Source organism: Vipera berus, assembly GCF_964194415.1.
Source record: "Vipera berus genome assembly, chromosome: 1".
Taxonomy (NCBI): Eukaryota; Metazoa; Chordata; class Lepidosauria; order Squamata; family Viperidae; genus Vipera; species Vipera berus.
The window spans coordinates 191,446,559-191,472,474 of record NC_138202.1 but is presented as its reverse complement, the minus strand read 5'-3'; the positions used below and the strand labels follow the sequence as shown (position 1 = coordinate 191,472,474).

The following is a 25,916-nucleotide window of genomic DNA, read 5'->3' as shown; positions in this document are numbered from 1 at the left end:
TTGAGACAGAGGCAAGAAAAATCGCTTTCTATAGCACAGTGAAAGAAACACATAGATGTGATTTAATGCCTTAGTAGTACAGCTGGGCCTGTAGAGTGAAGATTGAAATTTTAAACATCCTGTCCCAAAAACATTCTGGAACCATCTTACCTTGGTGTAACTGATTGGCAGTTGCTATTATCATCACTATCTTCTGGGGACACCAAAAAGATGACTTGGATAATGTTTTCCTACTAGATTAACAAAAGAGGCTTGTTAAAACCTTGAAGAACAATGCAATGGGACAAAGAAGAAATGAAGAGGAATCATATCCTACTAGATTTGAATGAACTAAAGATTAAGAGTGTTAGAAGTAAAAGGAAATAACATAAAGTTGGTTTATTTGATCAAAGCTAAAATATGTTGTTACTTCTGGCGACCTTTTTTGAACTTTCTGCCAAGGATTGAAAAGATAATATTTAATGCATTTGTTTATAGATAAAAGATGGGATGTGAGAAGAAGAGATGTTTGTAACCTTAGAGGGGATGAAGAATTACATAATTACATAATTTCTTCTATCTTTCCTCTTTCAACAAAAAAAGCAATTAAGTATAGCAAGGCACCTTCTCTAGCCAGGAATGGTACTGAGCTCTCTTCAACCTAGCAAGTATTTTCTATGGCATTTGAGAAGAAAAGCCAATTTTGCTTGAGACATTACTCTTGGATGTTTCTTCCCAGAGAAGTGGCTCTGGGAATAGTATACATATTACATGTTTAGTAATGTCTGCTTCTTCTAGGGGCATATGACCATGGGAAATGGGAATTTAAACCAAGGCATCTCCAACCCTAGTTTGATATTAATGGTTAGGCTGACCTAGTGTTTCAGATTTTCAGATGTTCTTGCTTTACCTCTAGAAAATTATCACAATAGGAGGAATTTGGCAGAAACACTAGCCCTTGTACAGATGCATTAGGCATAATTTCATCAGTAGCCTCTCCATCAAGTGATTGGAGGATCATCTATTCAAACACATCCTCTTCAGCAGGGTTGATTTGAAAGACCAATGAAAATTGTGGTGCTATGTACCTCATTTGTAAAGTCATCCTAGCTACAAGATTGACCAAAATTGTGGTATCCCCCAGGCCATGTTAGCATCAAAATGATGAAATATGCTATGATATAATGGCACAAATGTCTCCATTACATATTTATGTCTTCATAGATGTCACCACATTTGCATGATGTGGTCATGCACATTTTCTCAGTTGCCTCCTCTACCCATGGAAAGAAATCTTTACAGATTGGAAATTTCTTGATCTCATATTCCAATTTCCTTTATTTTAAAACATCAGTGGAATTTGAAGTAATCTTATACTCTCATTTTAAACTTATTATTGAATATTTTTTTTACTCCTGAACAAAGAAGTTCTTCCTAAGAGCTCTGTTCTGGGATTTAGACATTTTTTTATGGACCAAACCCTGGGATTGCATAAGGCATAGTTTATAAGTAATGGTGGTTAAGTTAGTTCACTTTTAGAAATGAAGATAGAGCTTGTCATTGATAATTACCTGCAGAAAAATCTTTGACTAGAACTAAGGCAGGCCTAAGCTCTGTTAAGTTCCCCTGGATTCCAGATGGAATAAAAGTTAAACAAAAGGAAATGAATTTTTTCCCTTGGAATATTTTCCCTTTTGCTGGAATATAGAAACAGAAATAGAAAAAAATCTTCCCCCATACACCAAGTCTGAACCTTAAAATAAACCCATTAAAACCATATTTATTACGTGTGCTAAAATCATATGATCTGTGCTATTAAGAACCATAGAAAGCTGGTATTCACTGTGAGAGAATTTATATTGTTAGTGTACTCTGCAGGAAATCCAGATTTCTTCCTGTCTAATGTGTGTATGGAAAAATTAGAATGAACCGGACAAAGATAAAACACAGTAGCTTAGGCCAAAAAACTGACTTACACTATTGCTATTGATGAATGCTGTGTAATAATGTCTGTTTTATTAGCTGCAAATAAATATATATTATACCAATTCTGGTAGGCATAAAACTTTATAGCATATTCTTATCTTTGTCTACTTCTTGTTCTGACAAATTGGATAATAGAAGTATGGATTGTGTTAAATAGTATTTTAACAAGAAGAAAATTGGTTCATGTTATTATTATTTAACCAAGCTCTTTCCCTACCTACAAGAATAAGACAAAAAGAGGGCACTGTTGTGGGTAGAGTTGTTGACTGTTACAGAGCTCTTTATAAGAATAAAACATCCTGCAAACTGTACATTGTTTCCATAAATTCCTTGTTGAGATAGGGAGATAAGGATTACTGCTGTACTATATCCTTATTCTAACCAGTCACTGAACAAAGTATGTTTGCACAGTTTCTGATGGATATACAGTATAGAGCCTAACAAGTTACCAAATTCTTGTTGAAACAGAAATTATAGTAAGAGTATTGGAATAATAAAGGCTAATTTCTAGAAATAGTGGAACATTTCTCCAACAGACTGCAGAAAAATCCTACCCTATGAAGTGCAAAGAGCCCATAAAGTGTTTTTTCTCATGTGCGTGCACATTATCGTAGATTCAGGAAAGGGAAATCATGCCTCATTAGTTCACTGGAATTCTCATTGGAATATTAATGCTAGGACTGACAGGAAAAAAACAATAAACACTATCATTGGGATACATCAGGGAATTTAACAAAAATATCACATATTGGATGAGTGTGTGAAATACAGCTGAACACTTCCAATGGTTTGAATTATATACAGTATGACATGAAACACTTAAAGCACAGGACAGTCTGCTCCAAATCTTCAGAAATTTAGCAAAACACTTTCTTTGAACTGCTTGGAAACTAATAATGCTCAGGCATTAATCTATTATTAGATTAATCATTAATAATCCTATCTTGCTGTTCGCATAGTTGTGGCAACTTTAAATATGGAGAAGATAACTTGTAACAAAGTATCTACCATGGAACCAAGAAAGAAAGATTAAGATTCTACTCTATGCAGATTAAATTCAGATGATAGATAGATAGATAGATAGATAGATAGATAGATAGATAGATAGATAGATAGATAGACAGACAGACAGACAGACAGACAGACAGACAGACAGACAGACAGACAGACAGACAGACAGACAGACAGACAGACAGACAGATTTTATCTGCATAGGACAGAATCTTAACCTTGGTTCCATTTTGAACTTGTAAAGTACAGCCTCTTTTTCTTTTTAATTTTTATTGTGATAGCACAAGTTATAAGAAAGCTATTAATCAGTACTTTCAAATGGCATATGTACACATATATAGGAAATAAAATCCTGGCAATTATTTTGAGGTTGTTAACAGTATATTTGAAACTGGCACAATTCCTATAATAATTTAAAATTCCTGACTGGAAGAAGACTGAATAGAAAACAACAGCAAGGAGGGAGAATGTGGGAGCTTGAGTTGAGAGGAGAATTTTATCCCTGAGCTGTCAGGAAAAAAAATACTGCCACTGAAGCAAGATTTAAAACTTGCAGTCTTAAATAACACAATGTATTATTAAATGTGCAACTAGCAGGCTGATTTCATAATGGGGAAATGCCCAGGTTTGAGGCATCTGTGGGAAAGAAAGAAAAATTAGGTCAATGCCATGACTTTGCAAAGTCACGAAATAGTTGTTTACCAGAACACCTTTCTGCTTCTATACCTCTTTTGTCAGGTGTTGTCTTTTATGAAGGCACACTTGGATGCTTTGCTAACTACAGCTTATGGGCAAGTATGAATGCCTACAAGCATTACCCCAAATTTTCTTTCTCCTGAACTGTGGAAAAGTGCTGCCAGTGATCGCTCCAGGCTTTTCATGTTCTTTGCCCATAACCTCTCACAGACTTCAGAAATTGTATATTTTATTTTAGATGTACGTCTCTGGTTGGTGATCTCATATTTCTAGTCATAATTTCTAGCAGGTTTGTTATTATTAAAACATTAAGCAGGTTGGAATTCATATTTAAGACATGTGCCTGGAGAAAGATTCCAACCATAAATCTTACATTTTCTAAAATATAAAGTGAGCCTTTCATCAAATATAAAGTGAGCATTCATCTTGTACAGTATATATATCCCTTTATTTCTGATAACAATTCAAGAAAAAATGTTGGTGAAGATAGTGGCTAACCAGGGGAGGACTGTAATTGTCAGAATTAAGAAGATGGATAGCTTAATTTCAGCAAATCTGCAGGGTGAGAAAGATTTATAGAGCACAGCTGAGAGGGACATTGCCCACTCCTTCATTTGATCAGAGCCCTGCTTGCTTTCCCCAGAAGGCATCAGCTTCACGGGAGGAGCAGAACTCTGAATCCTGCTGCAAACAGAAGCAGGAAAAGAGTGATCTGGTGGAACAGTGGTTTTCAACCTTTTTGTCGCAATGGGTAAACATTGGAAATTTAAAAGAGATAGAGACTCTCAGGAAATGTCTGTCATGCCATGGTGAATGTGACCAATCACAAAGCAGACAGCAAATAAAGCACCAACTGCAATCACCCGCCATTTTATCTTCAAAGAATACCTCTGATTTCTATAGGAGGACCCCAGACCTTGTTGGAAATAAGTTATCTGGGAAATCTGGGAGGTTGCAGCATGCCAGTTGCCCATTCATTTTTTAATTTAAAAAGTTTAAACAGTAACATCAAGTAGAGCAGGTAGTTTAGTAGTGTTGTTTCCTGAGGTCATCCTGGGGACCAAATTTGCAAGTGAAGTCTAAAGAAGAAGGAGAATCTAAAAATACATCCTTTTCCTACTTATCTTTAGAATAATTAGTTGGGAAGAGAAAAGGAGGGAAGATTTGCGTGCGTTTTTTTAATGTATCACTCATTAGCTCTTCCAATTTGTAGCAACCAAAGCACTGAGAAGAAACAAATCTGCCCCTCCGCCAACTTTGCAACCTGCACAAAATATTGAAAAAGGTTGTTTTTTAGACCGAAAAGGTAAAGTAAAAATATTGCCTTTCTAGAATAGGACTTCAGTCCTCTTCCCAACAGGCTTAAGAGACCCCATGAGTTCAGTCCTATTTGCTGCCATCAATAGTAGCGATTCAAGCTCCTGGTTCCTGGAATATCAGGCTGGCCATTCATCCATATCTCTCGGATGATGCGCTCCCTTTCCTCCAGCCGTTGTGCTCTCTCAAGCTCCTCAGCTGAAGTAAAGACATTCATGTTCAAAGTCCGTTCAAAATGACGTTGCCGTCGCACAGAGAGGTCTGAGGTGGTATCTGAGTCACTGTCACTCCAGCTACCTTCACTATTGCATGATGGCCTTTGGGTTGACGACTGTTTGCAATCAGTTTGACAGGAGATTTGGACAACTAAAGCCAACAAGGTCAAGAGAAGTCCAATGCAAATCCCAGACACAAAACAGAGGGCAGCACGTTCAGGGTTTTCTGAAAGATAGAAGATAAAAAAAAGAGGACAGTAAATATTTTTGCAAATAGAAACCTTGCTATTGATAAGGATTGTGTTAACTGTTTGATCTTTTTACCAATCAAAGTGTCTGACAGAGAATACAGATGAGACACAAATGTGGATGTTTGGAGACTTTAATAATAAAATAAACAAGCCAGAGCTAGCAACCCTTTTTTCACCTTTGTGGGACACATTTTATAATAGAAGTTTTATTGATTTTTTTAGTTTTACATCCAGGTATTTATGAAGCAATACGGTGGTTGGGTAGTTAAAAGTAAACAATAGTAAATAACACAGTCATTTGTAGATAGGTCAAGTTACATCAGCAAGAATTCCCTCTCCAATTCCCTTAGTTATGATAGCATAGTCAAATTAATCAAGTTAATACATTTCTAATTGTAACACAATCAGTTAGAACAATTTTCAATATATTTTCACATATACATATCCATGTCCTGTTTTTAAGTTTTACCTAACTGGAATAAGATATTCTGAACTAGCCTATAATATATAAAAGAAAACTTAATTTTCGGGTAGCCCACATTTCTCCCATTTCATTATATAGTAGTTATCCTGTCTAAAATACATATATTGTTCATTTCAGTGCATTCTTATGTTATACAAATTTATTCTATTTAACATCTTAATAGTTCACCAATTATTGAAAAAATATCTTTTGTTGTCTCCTTCCAAATTCTGTAATATAAGTCATTTCTAACTTTCCTTTCCTTTAAAGGTCTAAAAGTTAAGTATAAAGTCCATATGTATCTTTTTTTATAAAAAAATGTATCTTTTAAAGATTCCCCTTAGCCCATTAAGAAATTTTTTTAGCTCTATCATTACAACAAATATATTCTCTTTATCATCTTAGTAGTTCATCAATTTTTAAAATAATATCTTTTATTATATCATTGCAAATTCTATAATATTATTCAAAGTTATGTTCTGATAGCTAATCTATTTCATTATATAGTAATTATCATGTCTGAAATACATACATATTCTATTTGTCATCCTTAAAATTCATCTATGGTTAACAAAGTATGTTTTATTGTTTGTAGCTAATTTTCATTCCTTTAAATATCTAGATCCTAAATATAGACTCAGTTTATATCTTTTAACAGTTCTCCTTGGCCTGTTGAGAGAAAAATTTAAGCTTTATTATTGCAAGTCCCAACACTTATAAAGGAAAAAGAAGAAAGGTTCATTTATTATTATTTTCCCTTAAATCTAATTCTAGCTTTCTTCTTGTGCCAGGCAGAGAGAGTGACCCCTTTGTAGTCATTAAATTTTCGTTCCAGTAAATCCAATCTCCATGTTTGGCGTAGTGCAGTTGTCATTAATTCAATCTGGTCTTCTTCTTCTTTCAAATCCATCTGGCTTAGGTAAGAGGACATGTCTGTTGTTGTAGTTATTGTTTGGTTGGTTGAAGTCTTGGTATACTGTATTTGAAGGCCTTTGGCATCCTCCATCTTAGTATTGCTTTCTTCAGCTTCTGTTGCTTGTTGGATTGTAGGTTTTATAGTTGAAATCAATGTTTGGGCATCAAGGCTCTCAGTAGATTGTACTCATTGTTCTTTAAAGGCCTCCTCATGGTGGTCGCCCCTCCAGGGCGACTTTTAACCCTTTGCAGCGTCCTCCGAGGGAGAAAGATGGTGGGGGGAGAGCTTCTCCCTGCACGTCCACCAGCGCCACACGTGAAAACCGGAAGCCACCTTTGTGAGACACATTTTAAAGAAAAATGTTCTCTAAGTTCAGCAGGGGATACAGTATAGTATGTCCAAGGTTACAGTGAGGAGACAGAATGGAGAGGCTGCAAATGTTTGGCTTGGCTTGGGCGTTTTGAGGAGGGTTGAAGAGTCAAAATTGATGCATAAAGCCATCCAGTAATGCAATGATTCATTACTATTTGGGCTTTACTGAAAATTGCTAACCATCATATTGATTAAATATTGACTACTGTGCCACTGAACTTCAAAGGCAAAAGGCAAAGCAAAATCTAGGGGTTGTCTGGAAGCGAGTGTGCAGGCAGCCCAGCAAGCTTGGGAGAAAACTACAAGAACAAATTATTAATTATTGTGATAACATAATTGGCTTTTGCCACATCAAGAGTCACTGGTGAAAAGGTGAGGAAAATGAAAGAATATAACTAGCACATGACAATAATATAGCTGGAATAAGATTTGTCAAAAGAAAATGTTTTTGGTGGGGGGTAATACATTGGAGTAACAAGGCAGATAATCCTTTTCCTAGTTCCAATTCTCTGACAAAATATTTTTGTTATGTCTTCTACAGTCAGATGCCCCTGAGTAATAACTCTTATCTTATAAAAATTCAGGCTCTGAAATAAAAAAAAATAAACATATGTGCTCATTCATAGACTGATGACTTATTTAATTTTCAGTGGAGAACGTATCTCAGAAATCTGAATGCATTGTGAAATGCAATTAGGTAATGTATGGATAAATTTATACAGTTAATAAGATAGCTGCTTTATTGAATCATCAATATCCACAGTATGAGTTTCCAACCCATGCAAATATTATATTATTCTTCAGTAGCTAAAATGGAAAGAAAAGTGGCAGCAAGTTTTAAAAATAGAATCCAAGAAAGTTCAACTGCCAAATTAATAACAGGAAAAATATGCTATTTGGGAACTATGTCCAATTAGAGTTGACTGTGAAAATGAATCTTAAAATGATAGCAAACTATTAGTATTTGGGGGGGAGGGAATCTCAAAACATCCCTTTTGAGCTAGAAATCACCATTTCAATTCAAGACAAGTATTCCAACTTTGTGAGGCTATTTTAAACTCAAAACATTTCCAGCAAGTTTGAAATAGCTTTGAAACACTGAACTCAAAACAGAAAGTTTTGAATTTACAATGCCTGATTTAGAATTCAAAATATTTTGCACACTTCTGGCAGAACTGTCTGCCAACAGCATTTTTCTTTCCAAAAGGACCTTAATTTGATGGGGAGAGATCACCTAGCATGATAAGAAAATTGCTTGATGAAAGAACTGCAACAGCTGCCATTACCTTAATGTCCTCAGAATGCCTGTATAAGGTTATCAGTTGTCCAGCAAAAGGAGGACATGTCCTCTATTTTGTCTTCAAGTCATTTATCTGGTAGGCATAGCCTTAAAATCAAATATTGCCCAGTTTTTTGAGTAACTTTTTTTTAAAAAATGGACTATTTTCACAACATTAGTCATTCAAACTTTCATGTATGAACCTTATGAACAACCCTTCTTTGTAGCCATCATCCATCAAGAGAGTCAACATCCTAGATTTATGTTGTTTGTTTTCTGATTCCAGCAACTGGCTTCAACCCACCTCCTTCAAATCTATGATTGCTATAGTCACATGATTTGTCATGCTTTTCTATGGTGAAATTTGAAAAGCACATCCTCAATTCTATATTATAGCTAGCAAATGGTCTGAAAAATAAAGATTTGTTGGACAAATATTGTGATTGAAAAACTAGTCTTTCTGATACTGCAAAAAATAATTTCATACACATATTGGCCTAAGTACACTTTTTCCAGTTTTCACTATAAATTTTGTCAGGGCTTTTTTTCTCATAGAACGCTCAGAACGGAGTTCCGGCACCTTTTTTGGATGGAACCTTGTAGGATAGGCAAGGCGGGTTGTATGACGTGTGAGTTCCGGCACCTTTTTCTTTTACAAAAAAAGCACTGAATTTTGTCATGGATGCTAAGATAGGTAAACAGTGCGTCCTCCATTCCAATTTTCCAGGCCTGCCTTTGCCTATTTAGACCTCTGGTAACTCTATGCCTGTAGGCCCTATACTGGTTCTCCAAAGCAACTACTGTAGCCCCTTCACCAATAAGTTTTGTATTCAAAAAGCAAAACTAGGGAATTAAATCTAGTCTCACAAATGTAATAGCAGAATATGATGTGGATTATATAGAATGTGTAAATGAATAGCACTACAAAATTTTAAAAGTCAATGGAAAAAAACACTAGAAAAAAACCAAAATAAAATACAGTCACAAATCTTATATTACATTGGTCACCCATTCATAAATGCTTGGTGCAATTGATGGATCTGAGTAACTGAAATATCAGTTCCTGGTTGTTTAGTGTACCTCCGGGGATCAAGCCCTTTGCATTTGAAGGTCATCATCTCCTGTCAACCTGAATTTTATGTCAGCTATTGGTGATATGAAACAAGCCTCTCCAGCCTGCAGATGTAAGGCAGCACGTCAAGATCTTATTTCATATATACTGGGCCCAAATTGTGTAGAAGCTTTTACATCAAGACCAGCACCTTAAATTCAGCCCAGAAACATAAAGGCAAGCAAGCCAACAATTTCAAAATGAGGTAAATATGCAGAATATATTAGTTAATGGGAGAATTATTGTCATATGCACAAAAAGGGGACATGAATAATTTGTCATTCTAGAATGTTGTTTTAGTACTTAAGTCACCCTGTTCTCCCCTCTCTATAACTTCCATTGAGACACCTACTGTAACTGATCTGTTGCTGCTCATTCATCAGTAAAATACTAGGTTTAAATCTTCACTCATATGCCTGTCTTACTTTATAGTCACAAATAATTTCTAGACATAGTTTTATGTATCTTTACTTTTTTAAAGTACTGCTGCACAATAATACAATCCTGGTAATTATTTGCTCAAGCATATGCGTAGATCCACTATATACCAATTGCTTTCCAATCTTTAAGAGAAGTCCCAGTTAAAGAATATTGCAAGATTGAAATATAGTGTTTACTATGAATACAGAGCTCACATCTTCTATAAAAAATGAACCACTGTGTTGGAGGCAAGAGCAAACCACTTCCAAAAATATTGCCAAGAAAACCTCAGGGACTTATCAAGGCAGTCACCAAAAGTCAACACTGACTCAAAGGCACAAAAAAACAACTTTTATTATAATATGATTGAAATATCTTAATATAAGTTAAAGTTCCTTTTTCTGTTGACAATCAACTAATTCTGATTTATAACAGTTGCTCTTTTTCACTCAAATATTTTTAGATAAGCATAATTTTTAAAAGGGCTTTAAAAATTATTAGTATTACTACTACCACCCTTACTAACCATTATTCTAAAGGACCAAAAATTGACTTTATTTTCTCCTTAAGGGTAGAATCAAAGAATCAGAAGGAGCACAGAAAAAAAACAACATTTCATTTCCACACTGGGGGAGGCTTTCAAAATAAAGACCCTGGGAAGAGAATGGAAAGATTTCTTGTCTGCTTTGTTAAAACATAACAAAAATCAGTGACCCTAGGAATTGTTTGTTAAAAAAAGAGAAAAGAACATGTACTGAAGTAAAACTAATTTAACTGGCAGAGAAAATACATGTAGCCATCAACTCCTCAAATTACACAATAGAAAGTTTATGTTGTCTATATAACCCTTTGAAAAGAATTATGATAAATACTAAAGTTGTGATGAACTAAATCTCTCGTGATAACAGCAAATCTAACAGTCTGATAGGACCATAACAAAGCTTTAAATAAAATTGTGCTATTCCTAACACTAATGATACAATAGATGCATAATTAGGATAGCAAAGGGAAGTTTAATTTCAATTTCACTGGGGCCTGACTTTCAGGTATCTAAAAACAAGATATCGCCTTTTAGCTTTAACCTGCTGCCTCAGTTATGGGTTAAACAAGAATATCTGGAGATGTATTTGGCAAAATCATTTAAAATACTTCACAGATACCAAATTTTATCCTTACATTTTCTTGCCATATTGTAATTTTCATCAGGGATTGAAAACAAAATTGCCTAACTATGCCACATTGCTTTCCTCATTTTGATGTAGTTCTTGTGTTCCACTTGGATCACGATTCCTATAGTTTTATATCTACAAGCAGATCATTAGAAATTCCATACAATAATAAATATGTAGTAGCATCTTTCCTTTTTTTAGTTCTCTCCAGAAATATAACTAAGAGGCATGATATGAAAAATAGAGAGAACTGTTTCCCTTCAGGAAAACATTCAACAGATATATCGTAAGTGGTAAGAAGAATACCTGTGATGAAGGAATATGCTGACAGGATATTGCTCAATAAGGAAATCTCTGTGCTGGAACCTGCAGGCTTCATACTTCTTTGCTGTTCTCCTTTGAGCTTCATTCACTGGAGTAGCAAGATCTGGGTTAAAAAGTAGGCTTCTGTTTCTTCTCCTCTGTTTTGGAACACAAGTAGGTTTGGGATGAAGCACATTTGTTTGTAGGATCCATCATTCAAGCAACAGAACTTTTTTCTTGCCTTTGAAAATTGTAGCAAAGCCCTCCAACTATTTCTATGAAGTTTGACAGTCTGACTTCAGCTGACCTCTCAGAATGTATTTAAAACAATTTCTCCCCTGATCATTTCCACTTTCACGTCACTAGTCAGACTCCTCCAGAGGACTGGAAGAAATACACAATTGGAGGCATTTTCCCCCTTTTCTGTCCATTTTGAAGTCAAAAGTGCCTTTTGGGGAGCTCCAGAAATATCAGAGTCAACAGGCAGCCTTCTGCCAGGGAGAGTCTGGCTGTAATTCTATAGCTTGTGACAAACCCATGGCAAACAGTACGCCTTGCCCTCCAGCTTTATTAAATGGAGGGAGGATTTAACTCCCTTTATGACTTCCTAGAGAGGCTGCTTTTTTCATGCTCCCCTTATAACAAAGAAAAAGGTTGCAATTCACCCGAGTTAATGATTGGATTTTATTTGCTGAAGTTTTGTAGCTTAATAGGCAGCTCATTTTTTCAGCTTGAAAGAGACCTTTTCAGATCTTACTGAATCATTACAGAGAATTCACTGAACCTTGATCCGTTTGTTAACTCCTTTGCCAGTAGTGAAAACATCAATAGTTTTAAAACAATAAACAATCTGAATGATCAGTGTCTCTAACAATGGTGTACTTCAGAACAAAGCCTTCCATTTATATCAACTAGTTTGGGCTTCAAGGAAGAGAAAAGGCCTGCTGTGTAAACCTCGTGTTTACCCAATGAATGGGAAAATATATATTTTATGTATGTGTGTTGATCACACCCCCAAAATAGAAAGGAATATCAAGAGTAGTATAAGCAAACATGTGTTAACCCTGAAGGTCTGGATGAAGAAATATATTAGAGATATCAGAAGCTCACCACAGTCTGATTTATTAGAGGGAGAATATTCCAAAGAGTGGTGGCCCACTCAACTATAACCACACTCTGTTATAGCCAAGTTTCCTTTGATCATTTTAACATTTTTTTTCAGAATTTATGCTCAAACTGAATGGTTTATACAGCAGTTACCATGTATTGCAATAAAACTATCTTTACCCAAAACAATTTCACTAATAGGTGAGGCAGAGCAAAAGATCCCAAATCCTGTTGAAATTCCTTGTGGGAAGCTGGCAGGGAGCATCAGAAATCTTCCTTCCTTCCTTCCTTCCTTCCTTCCTTCCTTCCTTCCTTCCTTCCTTCCTTCCTTCCTTCCCTTCCCTTCCCTTCCCTTCCCTTCCCCTTCCTTCCTTCCTTCCTTCCTTCCTTCCTTCCCTCCCTCCCTCCCTCGAATTCTTGCTAGCTTTCCATTCACTTGCAGGGAAAAAGTAAGTGGGGAATCCAGAAGAACTTGCAAGGCCAAGGCCAATGGATGCTGCTGGGTGCAGGAGGGAGTAAGGGAATGAGGGTCAGGGATGGTATATGGGGATTCATGAGAAGTGCGGTATGGGTTAGGAAGGGTATGAGGGTATGCATCAGAGATGCTTTGTGGGTTGGAAGAACATGGATGGTATGTGTAGGAAGGGTGTCTGATGGGGCTTTGGATTGTATAAGAAATGCTGTGCAGATAAGCGATAGCACATGGGGGGGTGCAAATTGGAAATGATATGTGGAGGTAACCAAGAGATTACATATGGGTTGAGAAAGGTGTGGGAGGGGCTCAGTTTGGGGATGGTGAATGGAAGTGCAAAAGAGGTGCCTTGCAGATCAGAAAAGGTGTGAGGAGGTATGTCGCACTGTTCAAGGAGAGCATGTAGGAATGAAGGGTGGGTCTGGGAAGGCATGTGATGGGGCAGGAGAGACCAGGGGAGCGCACAGAGGAGTGACATGGTCCAGGAAGAATGTGCAGTGGTTCCTTCCTCTTCCTTCCTTCCTTCCTTCTTTCCTTCCTTCCCCCCTTCCTCCCTCCTTCCCTTCTCTTTCTAACAGGCAGGTAAGTGACTGCTTCAGTGTGGCGGGAAGGAGTGAGGGATTGCGAGACTGGCTGGGAAAGTGTTATGGAATGTTGAAAATAAAGATCATATGATCACATGCAACATAGTGGCAACCAATAGCACTGAAGCAGCCACATCTTTTCCAATTTCATTCTCTCAGGAGTCACAAGTCCTGGATTTTGGACACATTCTCTTACGTTAGCCCATTTGAAGTGTCTTGGTGCCAAAATTGTTACCCTTTGATACACCATTTTGCCCAGTTAAAGGGCATGATGACAGTTTTAGTGGTACACAGATGGTGGTGGTAAAGGGGAGGGACTCCTACTGAAAGTGGACTATATCAACACTATAGAGATGAAACAGTGAAATGCATTCCCAAATTGTAATTCTACCTGCAGCCAACAGTGGAAGAGTTAGTACTTCCAGTTCTTAGGAAGCACCATTTGGCATTATTTACTATTAGATTATTTTCACCCTTGATGTCCATTTTGGATTCTCAAGTTAGTTCCAATACCTCTTACAGAGCAAACAAATTAGTACAATGAATAACTATTAATAAGAACTAGTTAATCAAAGCAAATTGATGGCATAATCCATAAAAAAGAAGTATTAAAGAACAAATGTGAACAGCAATAAGACAAACATTGCTTGGGTTAATTGGTTGCTACTCAAGTCAAATACTCATTTGTATAGAAGCATCTTGTATTATTATTTAAAATCCAACAACAAACATTTAAGATGCATTCCCTGGTGTAATAAATTCCAGTTCTAGGGACTAGTACCAAAAATGGCCTCTCCACTACAGTTTCCCAGATGGTGGTGGAACCTCATTTGAATGCAGGTAGTCCTGGGATAATGACCATTTGTTTGGCAGCCTTTTGACATTACAGTGGCGCTGAACAAAAAAAAAGTTAAGCTCAGTCCCTGAAGCTATGGCTATTGCAGTGCACCACAGTCATGTGATCAAAATTTGGGCACTTGGTAGCCTGCCCACAACGATAAGGGCATTTCAACTCCCTTGAAATAATGGTCTCGCATCATTATCCTAGGATACATATATTTGCTGTCAATTTTCATACGATTCTGTCTGCAGCCATCTTCACTTTGTTTTTGGTTTCCACAGCAATGGGAGGGGGAGATGTATTCTTCTAGTTTAGTCATAACAATAACTTTCCTGTGGGAACCAAGGTCAAGTTACATGAGTTTTGGCAGGCTGGAGCTTCCATTAAAAAACCCGCCAAAGTAGTTAATTGGGGATTGCAATTTATGACATATTACAGGGGTGGGAAGTTCAACTTATTACATTGCAACTTTCGGGGGGGGGGAACTTTCAGTCTTGGTTTCACCTTTGTTCATGAGGATACTATGTAGCCATTAAATGTGTTCTTTGAGGAAAGCAAATTGCCTTTTATTTCTATTGGTCTCAATTATCAGAACCATGATATTTGCCTTCATTCATTTCAACACATCCCACCCACCATCTCTGCCCTTTTGGCCACTCTGTACTCCATCACCCTGGGATTGCCAATGCTAAGCGATATAATCACTACACAACCAGGACCTTGGGTCAAGCATAGATGCTCTTAAACTAAACCATTTTGCAATATCATTTGGAGCATAAAAAGGAAAATAAACGTAGCACCTTTTTGAACAAAGGGTGATTGAGTGTTGAATTAAATAAATAAATCCCAGAAAAAGAATGTTCTTTGGTTCACAAGGAAAAACAATATTATATGAACATATATATTGATCCACTGAAATTCTTGTACTATTTGGGGGTCATGGTGATAATGTATGAATCACATTCCTGATTAAGAAAACATCTTTGCCATCAGTTATATAAATAAACAATATCTGTCACTGAAAACATCTCTTTCATTATGATGGTTTCTAAGAATGGCCACCTGGCAGAGTAGCCAGATGAGGAGGAGGAATCAGAGGCACAAATTTGATCTCTTATTCTGCTAAGACTGTATTTTCTCGGCTGCTAAAAAACCACATATCTACCAAGTTCCTTGATAGGCGTCCAAGTTGGAAGGCAATTGCCACAGCAGCTTCTTGGAGACTGAGAACTGGAAAATAGTATTATGTAAATATTCATCAGAATTTGAGGGGGGAAATGGTGGTAGCCCTCTACCAAAAAAGCATTTTTTTTTATAGCAGAATGGAGTCTCTGTAAATCTACTCTAGAAGGTTGTGGGACTATGCAGAACTGATTTGGGGAAGGGCAGGAGGTTGTAGAAGGCCAGGAGGAAAGTAGATGGTGAAAACACAGCATGGGGCATTGCCCGATGGTAGTCACTCAGATTATAATGGCTTTGCAAGCAACACAGGAGAGGCCCCTCATATATGCTCAAATAACCTGGCAAAAATGGAAATAGAAATACCAGGCTGCCACAATCACTAGCAGAACACAAACACAATAACAGTTAAGCTAAACCAACAGGCATTTTGAAGTTAAAGCACGCGCACACACACACACACACACACACACACACACACACACGCACGCACAAAGAACTGGGTGTTATTTTTCAAAATGTTAGAAAAGTTTCTAATAAGTTTTCCCCTCTATGTATTTTTACATAATATCCTTATGAGAAAAACAATGCAAGTCTATGATAGTACTGTATAGAATTAGTCTATAAGTTATCAGGGAAACATGAAGCATATTTGGTCATTCACAGTGCAGTTTTATACATATACACACACAAAAAACCACATACTGCACGCACACACATGCACACAGACACACACAGACACACACACACACACACACATATTTGTCAGGTTCTGCTGCAAACTCCAAGTAGGCGTCAGGAAGGGCAAAAAGATTTTTTTTTAAAAGGAAAGAAAGTGTAGCCCCTGGCTGAAAAACAGGTTAAGCATTATTGCTTTAAAGCTTCATATGCAAATACGAATGTTACAAATTCCTAACAAAAGCAATTCACAAACTGCCTGTTGGAAGAACTAGAATGTTCTTCAGGTTATTAGAGAAGGAGCAGTAATAGCCATGAACATAAAAGCACAAATAAAAGAGGAATATATCAGAGTCAACTACTGGTATGATACTGTTTTTTACAATAGGTACCAGAATGATACATGTGCAATTATCAAAGTAGTATTAAAATATGTTTAACAGAATAACAGACTTAGAAGGAACCTTAGAGGTCTTCTAGTCCAGGGGTCCCCAACTCGTGGGCTTTGGCCCACTACCGTGGTCTGTTGTCTGTTCAAAAGAGGGCTATGCGAGCAATGGGAAAGTACTTGAAGCTCCACTCCCACAAATGGTGGCTCCTTCTGCTTGCATGCAAAGCTCCACTCACATGAGCAGAGAGCATTTGGAATGGAGCTTCACGTCTGAGCACTCTGCACTCATGCAAGTGGAGCTTCGTGCGCAAGCCCACTGTGCATGCATGTGCGCCTGCCACTCACATGCTCCCCCGCACCAGGCCAGTGTTCTGAACCAGCCCTCTTCTCGCACCCCTAATCAAAAGAAGAGTCTGGAAAGCGTCCAAGGCTAAAAGGCTTCTGCCAAGATTTAATTATGCAGTTAACAAAAACACAAGAGCTTGTCTTCTCAAGCGGAAAAGGTTGCTTTCAGCAACCAGCCCCTCCCCAAACACTTCTTTTATAGAGAGCTCAGGGCGTGGTCTCCCTGTGCCTCCTCCCGAGGAGTCCCATAGTCTTTCTTTGTTTGTCCCTGCTCGTCTGCCTCCTGCGTCGGGCGTCCTTGAACAGGGCCAGCTGTGGGTCATCATCTTCCGCACTCTCGGGCTCACACAGCTGAGAAGAGGTCCCCGGCTGAGGGCTCTGCAAAGCCTCCAAATCATCATCATCAGCCGGTTCGTTTCCCTCCTCCCCCACATCTGAGTCCTCCGATACATCGGAGCCGGCTGTCGGACCCACAGGCTGGCCCTGAGTCACAACAGCCAGGCTGCCAAGGTGGAAAGGTTGGGGACTACTGTTCTAGTCCGACTCCCCCTGCTCAAGCAGGAAATCCTGTACCATTTCAGACAAATGGTTGTCTAATCTCTTCTTTAAAATCTCCAGTGTTGGAGTATCCACAATTTCTGGAGGCAAGTTATTTCACTGATTAATTGTTCTAACTGTCAGGAAGTTTCTCCTTAGTTCTAGGTTGGTTCTTTCCTTATTTTGCACCCATTGCTTCTTGTCCTGCCTTCAGATGCTTTGGAGAATAGTTTGACACACACACACCCCTTTGTGACAGCTGCTTAGATATCAGAACACTGCTATCATGTCATCTCTAGCCCTTCTTTTCATTAAACTAGACATAACCAATTCCTGCAATCATTCTTTATACGTTTTAGCTTCAAGTCCCCTACTCACCTTTGTTGCTCTTCTCTGCATTCTTTCAACATTGTCTCAATATCTTTTTTATATTGTGTTGATCAAATCTGGATGCAATATTTCAAGTGTGGTCTTTCCAATGCATTAGAAAGTGGTATTAACATTTCACATGATCTTGATTCTATCCCTCTGTTAATGCAGCCTAGGACTGTGTTGACTTTTTTGGTGAATGCAGCATACTGCTGGCTCATATTTAAGTCATTGTCCACTAGAACTCTAAGATCCTTCTCACAGTCACTGCTATTGAGCCAGGTACCACCTATTCTATATCTGTGCATTTGGGGTTTTTTGCCTCAATCTAGAACTCTACTTTTCTCATCATTGAATTTCATTTTGTCAGATAGGGCCCAGTGTTCAACTCTGTCAAGAAGCTTCTGTATCCTGAGCCTATCTTCTGTAGTGCTGGCTTTTCCTCCCAGCTTAAGTCGTATTTCCTCCAAGTGTAGCATAACAATGTACTAATTTATACTAATTCAATGAATTTATATGCAATCCAGGTTGGTAAATGGTCGCCGCGGTGGGGGGGAGGGTCTTGGGGCCCGAGGGGATGGGGTGGGGACATTGATCCCCACGGTGATTGGGAATGGCGGCAGATGGATGAACAGAGGGCCATATCGAAATTTGGGATCGCGCCCCCGCTATCTCCGAGCGGTGGCACGCTCCGACCCTCTGGCTTCATTCTGCTTTTCCGGGGGTGGGGGAGGACAGGTACCTGAGCTCAGGCTGGTGTATTTGAATGCCAGGTCTGTGGTGAATAAGGCTCCCCTCATTCGGGATTTGATTGAGGAGGAAGGCGCAGACCTGGCATGCATTACTGAAACCTGGTTGGGCCCAGAGGGAGGGGTCCCTTTGATTGAGTTATGCCCACCAGGTTTCCGTGTGCTTCACCAGCCTCGGGCTCAGGGTAGGGGCGGGGGGGTGGCAGTTGTTATTAAAGAGGCCCTTTGTCCGCGGGAGACCACTGCCCCGCAGATTGGCGGATGTGAGTCCCTTCTCCTGAGGTGGGGTCCTGGGGGTCAGTTGGGTCTGTTGCTCACGTACCTTTCTCCCAGCTGCGTGGCAACAGCCCTGCCCGGGCTACTCGACGCTCTCTCAGGGTTGGCGGTTGAGTTTCCCAGGCTTATGGTTCTGGGAGATTTTAATCTGCCTTCCCTGGGTGGTGCGTCGGGGGTGGCCTGAGAGTTCATGGCTTCCATGATAGCCATGGACCTGACCCAGATTATTCAGGGTCCGACTCACGAGGGGGGAAACACGCCCAACCTTATTTTCATCTCTGGGCAGTGGCTTAATGGTCTGGGTGGGGTTACTCCAACATCTCAACCCCTTTCATGGACAGACCATTATCTCCTACGGCTGGGCCTCCGTCATGCCACTCCCCGCTGCTGGGATGCGGAACCGACCAGGTGGTTCCGCCCCAGGCGCCTGATGGACCCAGATAGGTTCCAGACGGCGCTTGGACTGATTCCTTTCTCCCTTTCCCACAGCCCGGTCGAGACCTTAGTTGATGCCTGGCAACGGGCGGCTTCCGAGGCTCTCGACCGTGTTGTGCCTTTGCGGCCTCTGACCCGGCGCAGATCCTGGCTTGCTCCTTGGATCCAGCTATTCTAAACAACTTTCGTCCTGTCTCCAACCTTCGCTTTCTTGCGAAGGTTGTTCAGAGCGTGGTAGCACGGCAGCTCCCTTTGGTCCTGGAGGAAACTGAGTATCTGGATCCATACCAATCGGGTTTCAGGCCCAGGTACAGCACAGAGACGGCATTGGTCGCACTGGTGGATGATCTCTGGCGGGCCCGAGACAGGGGTTATTCCTCTGTCCTGGTCCTTTTAGATCTCTCAGCGGCTTTTGATACCATCGACCATGGTATCTTGCTGCGACGTCTGGCGGGGTTGGGAGTGGGAGGCACTGTTTTACGGTGGTTCTCCTCCTACCTCTCGGGCCGTTTGCAGACGGTGTTGACAGGAGGGCAGAGGTCAGCCCCTAGGCCCCTTAGTTGTGGGGTGCCTCAGGGGTCGGTACTCTCGCCTCTCCTGTTCAACATCTATATGAAGCCGCTGGGTGAGATCATCCGTGGTTTCGGGGTGAGGTATCATCAATATGCCGATGATACCCAGCTTTTTTTCTCCACCCCGAACCAAGCCGGTGATGCCCTCGATGTGATGTCCCGTTGCCTGGAAGTGGTACGGATTTGGATGGGGAAGAACAGGCTCCAGCTCAACCCGGCCAAGACTGAGTGGCTTTACGTACCGGCATCTCGTCTTGTCCAAGAGGTTCCATCTTTGGTTATGGGGGGAGAGGTGTTGCCTCCCGTTGATAGGGCGCGCAATTTAGGCGTCCTCCTGGACTCACGACTCAGTTTTGAAGATCATATTGGAGTCGTGGCCAGGGGGGCATTTGCCCAGGTTCGCCTGGTGCGCCAGTTGCGCCCCTATCTGGACCGAGATGCCCTACGTACGGTCACTCATGCACTCGTTACCTCTCGGATAGATTACTGCAATGCTCTCTACATGGGGCTGCCCTTGAAGACCACCCGGAGGCTCCAGCTGGTGCAGAATGCGGCCGCGCGGGTAGTGATGGGAGCATCCCGATACTCCCATATTACACCCCTCCTGCATGAGCTGCATTGGCTACCAGTTGTCTTCCGGGCGAGATTTAAGGTGCTGGTACATGGCTTAGGCCCGGGATATCTGCAGGACCGTCTGCTGCCGGGGACGACTTCCCATCGCCCAGTGCGCTCACACAGAGAGGGCCTCCTCAGGGTGCCGTCGGCCAGACAATGTCGGCTGGCGACCCCCAGGGAGAGGGCCTTCTCTGTGGGAGCACCAGCCCTTTGGAATCAACTCCCCCTTGAGCTTCGGATGGCCCCGGACCTCCGGTCCTTTCGCCGCGACCTCAAGACGTTCTTTTTCCATCAGGCTGACCTGGATTGATGATGGGTTTTTAAAAGTTTTACTTTTAACTGTGTAATTAATATTTGGGGCTGTTATTTAATGTTTTCTTAACTTTTGTACTGCTGGTTTTTTATTGTTGTTAGCCGCCCTGAGTCCTCTGGGAGATAGGGCGGCATATAAGTCCCATAATAAATAAATAAATAAATAAATAAATTGTTTCCCAGCAACTTGCAGGTAGTCCTTGCTTAAAAACCACAATTGGGACCAGCAATTTTGTTATTAAGTAATATGACCATTAAGATGTTAGTTCAGCTGCAGTTGTTAAGGGAAAGTATTTACGGTCATTAAGTGGGACATCACATGATTGCAACTTGTGATTTTTACTGCTGGCTTCTCCATTGATTTTGTCAGAAGTTGCCCATGAAGCTCACAATTCACAATCGTGAGACTTTAGAACATTCCTATGTTGTAAATGATCAACACTTAATTATGTGACTGTTGAGAAGCTTCAATGGTCGTAAGTGTGTGGATTGGTCATAAATCCCTTTTTCAGTGACATTATAATGTCAAAAGGTTGCTAAACCAAGAGCTGTAAGTCAAGGACTACTTGTATACGAAACTAAATTCTCTCTCTATATATATATGCAGCTATAAAGATTAACTGCGTCTATTGTGACATAATCAATACAATGTAGTACAGCACGTAACGCTTAAGAAGCTTACTTGCTCACTTTGCATCAGCCAGCCTCTCAATGTTGGGGGTTTCCTGAGGATAGAATACTGAGTGCTTTCTATGCCGCCTTGAGTTCTTAAAGCAAACATGTAATATAAGTCTAACACATAAAAAATACATGGAGAAACAGATTGTAAATTATTGCAGCAAAAGATATTATGGGAGTGGTTTTAGGAAGCAGTATATCTTAACTATAGCTAGTTTGGTTTAACGGTTAAGGCACCAGGCTATAAAGCTGGAGGCCATGAGTTCAAGTCCCATTTTCACCATGAAAACCAGCTGGGTAACTTTGGGCCAGTCACTCTCTCTCTCTCTCAGCCCAACCCACCTCAACAGAGTTGTTGTTGTGCGGAAAATACAAGAAGAAAGATGTGTTGAATATGTTTACTATCTTAAGTTGTTTGTAAAAATAATAAAGGCAGGATACTAATAAATAAAATAATAAAGCATGGAAAATAAAGTTAATCCCAAAGTTTTATGCTCCTGTATGTGGTATTTCATATTAAGTGGGGTGTATTGGAGCATAATAAAAAAATAAGAAAAACAAACTCTTTCAAAGAAATTTGAAAACATTTATCAATAATGTGGATGAGAATTCTCAGTCATCCAGGTAAAGTTGTCTGGAAAACTGAATTATGGCAACTGGATTTCTTTTCTTGTTAGTTTGAATTGTCAGTTGCTCATCCAAGCAGCTTCCTCAGTCAAAGCAAATTGATTAGGCAGAGAATCGTTGGAACATATCAACTCCTTCCACACCAACGTCAGGGGTTCTTTCCCAAAGTGCGTAGCAATATGTTGATAAAGATTCTCAAACTAATGAAACATTAGTTTCATTAACACAGCAAAATATCTTAAACTAACAAAAAAATAAATCCAGTTGCCATGATTCAATTTTCCAGACATTTGTTAATAAGCTTAGTCATTCTTGATTACTGTACTATACTAATATGAGATTGGTCCAAATGCTACACTTGAAAGATGTAGGCATCAGAACTGATGAAAGATGAAGTGGCAACTGTTAGAGACAGCCAAAGTTCATCAAATGTGGTAAGCTTGAATAAAATACTCCTCCTTACCTAGTCTGACTTCAAGGTAGCATTAAAAGAAATGGCCTATGATCTGTGTATTCATGTAGGTATCAGTTGGTAATGAAACAGATTGATCCACTAACGTTTTGGACACAATTTCAGACATGAGAATATAACTATTTGTAGAACTAATTCAAATGCTCCTTGATAATCAACATGGATCTGTATGGATCTGCATAACAATAAAGAATATCAAAGACTCCCTGGATGAACTGCACAAAAAAAATCAAAGGAATGTATGTCATTGGCTTCTTCCTTGATGAAAGCAAGATTCCTGAGATGTGAAAACTTGGGTATTGCATTTCAAAATCATCTGGATATTAGGAACATACTGATTCCAAACGAATGCTTATGGGAGGTTTATAAGCTAGACATGAATTTAATAATCCTTTCCTCCTCCACAGTGGCTGGTATTAGAGGCATGCTGACTAATAGTCACCGATAGCCTTATCCCCTAAGAATTAATCTAATCCATTTAAATCATCTAAGTTGGTAGCCACCACCGCTTCTTGTCCTGGTGTATTGTATAGTTAAATATGCATAGAAGTACTTCCTACTGAATGAATAAATAGATGGATCATGGCAACAGTTGAGAATGAAGATTGAGATCAAGGATGTTTTATAAGTAGGCAGTTGAAAAGACTTTTAAAAACAGAGCCAGATGAGAGCAGTGTGAAGAGCGAAATTGGAGGGGATATTAAATGTCTTCCAAAAGTGATAGATAGGGCATATCAAGAGTATCTGTGCTACTGTCTTAATTTTAATGTTTGAGCAAATACATGAATGCTCTTAGGAAAAAAATACTACAATATCTACCCATTAAGAGGAGAGCATCCAGACATGCCAAACAAGAAGCTCTCCTATGAGATAGAAATAATAAATGATATAAATATTGAGAAATTGTAAAAGGAGGGTGCTTGTGCTCAAAAAGATGGGGTGTCTGTGTTAGTTCTGTTACTTTTGTAAATCAAGATCTAAAACTGTCCACTTGTCAGCCTTCAAAGGCAAACCAGACAAGAAACACTACAAGATGAACTAATTACATGTTATTTTAAGGCCACATTAACAGAACCTTGCAAGTCTGAAGGCACAAGTGTTCCCCCCCCCACACACACACACTTTTAACAACTTTATCCATTAGGATGAGTCTTTCCTAAGCATCTTTCTCTGACCATTAAGCGAGGGGAGGGGGCTCCTGCCTCCCTTGTCTGATTGTTTCCTTGGCAGCATCTCTTCCTCTCTTTCTCCAAGGTCATTCATACATTCCATTACAAATACACATTGGCAGGTGAGCCCACACTGAACCAGGTCATCCATTATTTCTTTCTGTCCAAATTAGCTGGGCTAAAGATTAGTCTTCCCAAAGAGATTTAAGCAAGTACATCAGTCTGCAGAGTTGTAATCAAGCCTTGTGTCAGCCTTACCAACTCAATTTGTTACTGATCTCGCTTCCTGGTATTCAGGATGCTGCTTATAAGCGCTATGCGCTTAGAGCTCAAAGCATTGTTAGAGACCCCCACACATCCACTTTACGGTCTGTTTCTGTTGCTCCACTCTGGAAGGAAATTTTGGAGTATTTCTAGCAGGACTACCCAATTCCATAATAGCTTTGTTCCCCATGCCATCCGTCTGGTAAACTCTCAAGATTAGTTTTTCTCGCCATGCACATATATACTGTACATAACCCATACTAGACTGTTGTTTCTCTGTGTCATATAATATATATAGGTATATGCATAATTCTGTATTTAATTATTTTTGTCATATTTATGTAGTGCATGGGTCTTCAAACGTGTCCCTTTTATGACTTGTGGAATTCAACTCCCAGAATTCCTCAGCCAGGCATGCGTTTGAAGACACCTGACATAGTCTATATCAGAGGTGGTGATCCTGAGAACTGTATGCTATGAAATTTCATTTTAATGTATGCCGATTAGCATACATTCAAAGTGACAATAAAGTTATTATTCTATTCTATCTCCGAAATGTTAGGGTGGGTAACATGCCACTTACTGCATATAACTCATTTTGGGTTTTGCATGGTTGATTTTTTTATAACCTGCATTTAATAACTTAAGGTGGTGAACATACATAATACTCCTTCTTCCCCAATTTTTCCTCACAATAATAACCCTGTGAGGTGACTTGGAATGACAGTGACTGGCCCAAGAGCACCCAGCTGGCTTTCAAGCCTAAAGTGGGACTAGAACTCACAATCTCCTGGATTGTAGCCCCACACCTTAACTACTATGCCAAACTGGCTCACTTTCATAGTATTTAAAATTGCAGTAGGATGCCAGTGCATGAAGGCTGCATCATGTCCCTATTTGAGAAATAGGTAGTCCTCGATTTACAACAGTTCATTTAGTGACCATTCAAGGTTACAACAGAATTGAAAAAAGTGACTTATGACCATTTCTCACACTTACAACCATTGCAGCATTCCTGTGGTCACATGGTCAAAATTCAGACACGTGGCACTGACTCATATTTATGATGGTTGCAATGTCCCGGAGTCACATGATCACCTTTTTGTGACCTTCTGACAAGCAAAGTCAATGTGGAATCCCAGGTTCTCTTAGCAACGGTGTTACTAACTTAACAACTGCAGTGATTCGCTTAATATTTAAGGTTGTAAAATGGGGCAAATCTCATTTAACAAATGTCTCACTTAGCAACGGAAATTTGGGGCTTGTAAGTTTTGTGGTTGTAAATCAAAGACTACCTGTACAGACAAGATTCCAACATTGTCAACCTATTCAGGTAGTCCTCGACTTATGACCATAGTTGAGCCCAACATTTCTGTTGTGAAGTGAAACATTTGTTAAGTGAGTTTTGCCCCATTTTGTGACTTTTCTTGCCACAGTTGTTAAGTGAATCACTGAAGTTGTTAAGTTAGTAACACGGTTGTTAAGTGAATCTGCTTCCACATTGACTTTGCTTGTCAGAAGGTCACAAAAGGTAATCACATGATCCCAGGACACTGCAACCGTCATAAATATGAGTCAGTTCCCAAGCATCTGAATTTTGATCACATGACCATGCAGATGCTGCAATGGTCATAACTGTGAAAAATGGTCATAAGTCACTTTTTTCAATTCTGTTGTAAGCTTGAATAGTCACTAAATGAACTGTTGTAAGTTGAGGACTACATGTGGTACAAACCTAAGTTTCATGGCCAGAGAA

At 39.5% G+C, this 25,916-nt stretch overlaps 1 protein-coding gene across 2 annotated transcripts in view; it reads right to left on the bottom strand.

Annotated features, from left to right (window-relative positions):
* Nucleotides 1-4,852: 4,852 nt before the first annotated feature.
* The window catches only part of EVA1A (eva-1 homolog A, regulator of programmed cell death), a 34,831-nt gene continuing 13,767 nt past the window's right edge, over nt 4,853-25,916 (bottom strand). For both annotated transcript variants that reach the window (XM_081313193.1, XM_081313194.1), the window contains 2 exons: nt 11,492-11,646; nt 4,853-5,430 (listed from right to left, as the gene is read on the bottom strand). In XM_081313193.1, the coding sequence (XP_081169319.1) occupies nt 5,072-5,430; nt 11,492-11,594 (462 nt within the window). In that variant the 5' untranslated portion in view covers nt 11,595-11,646 and the 3' untranslated portion in view covers nt 4,853-5,071. The remainder of the gene's footprint in view (nt 5,431-11,491; nt 11,647-25,916) is intronic.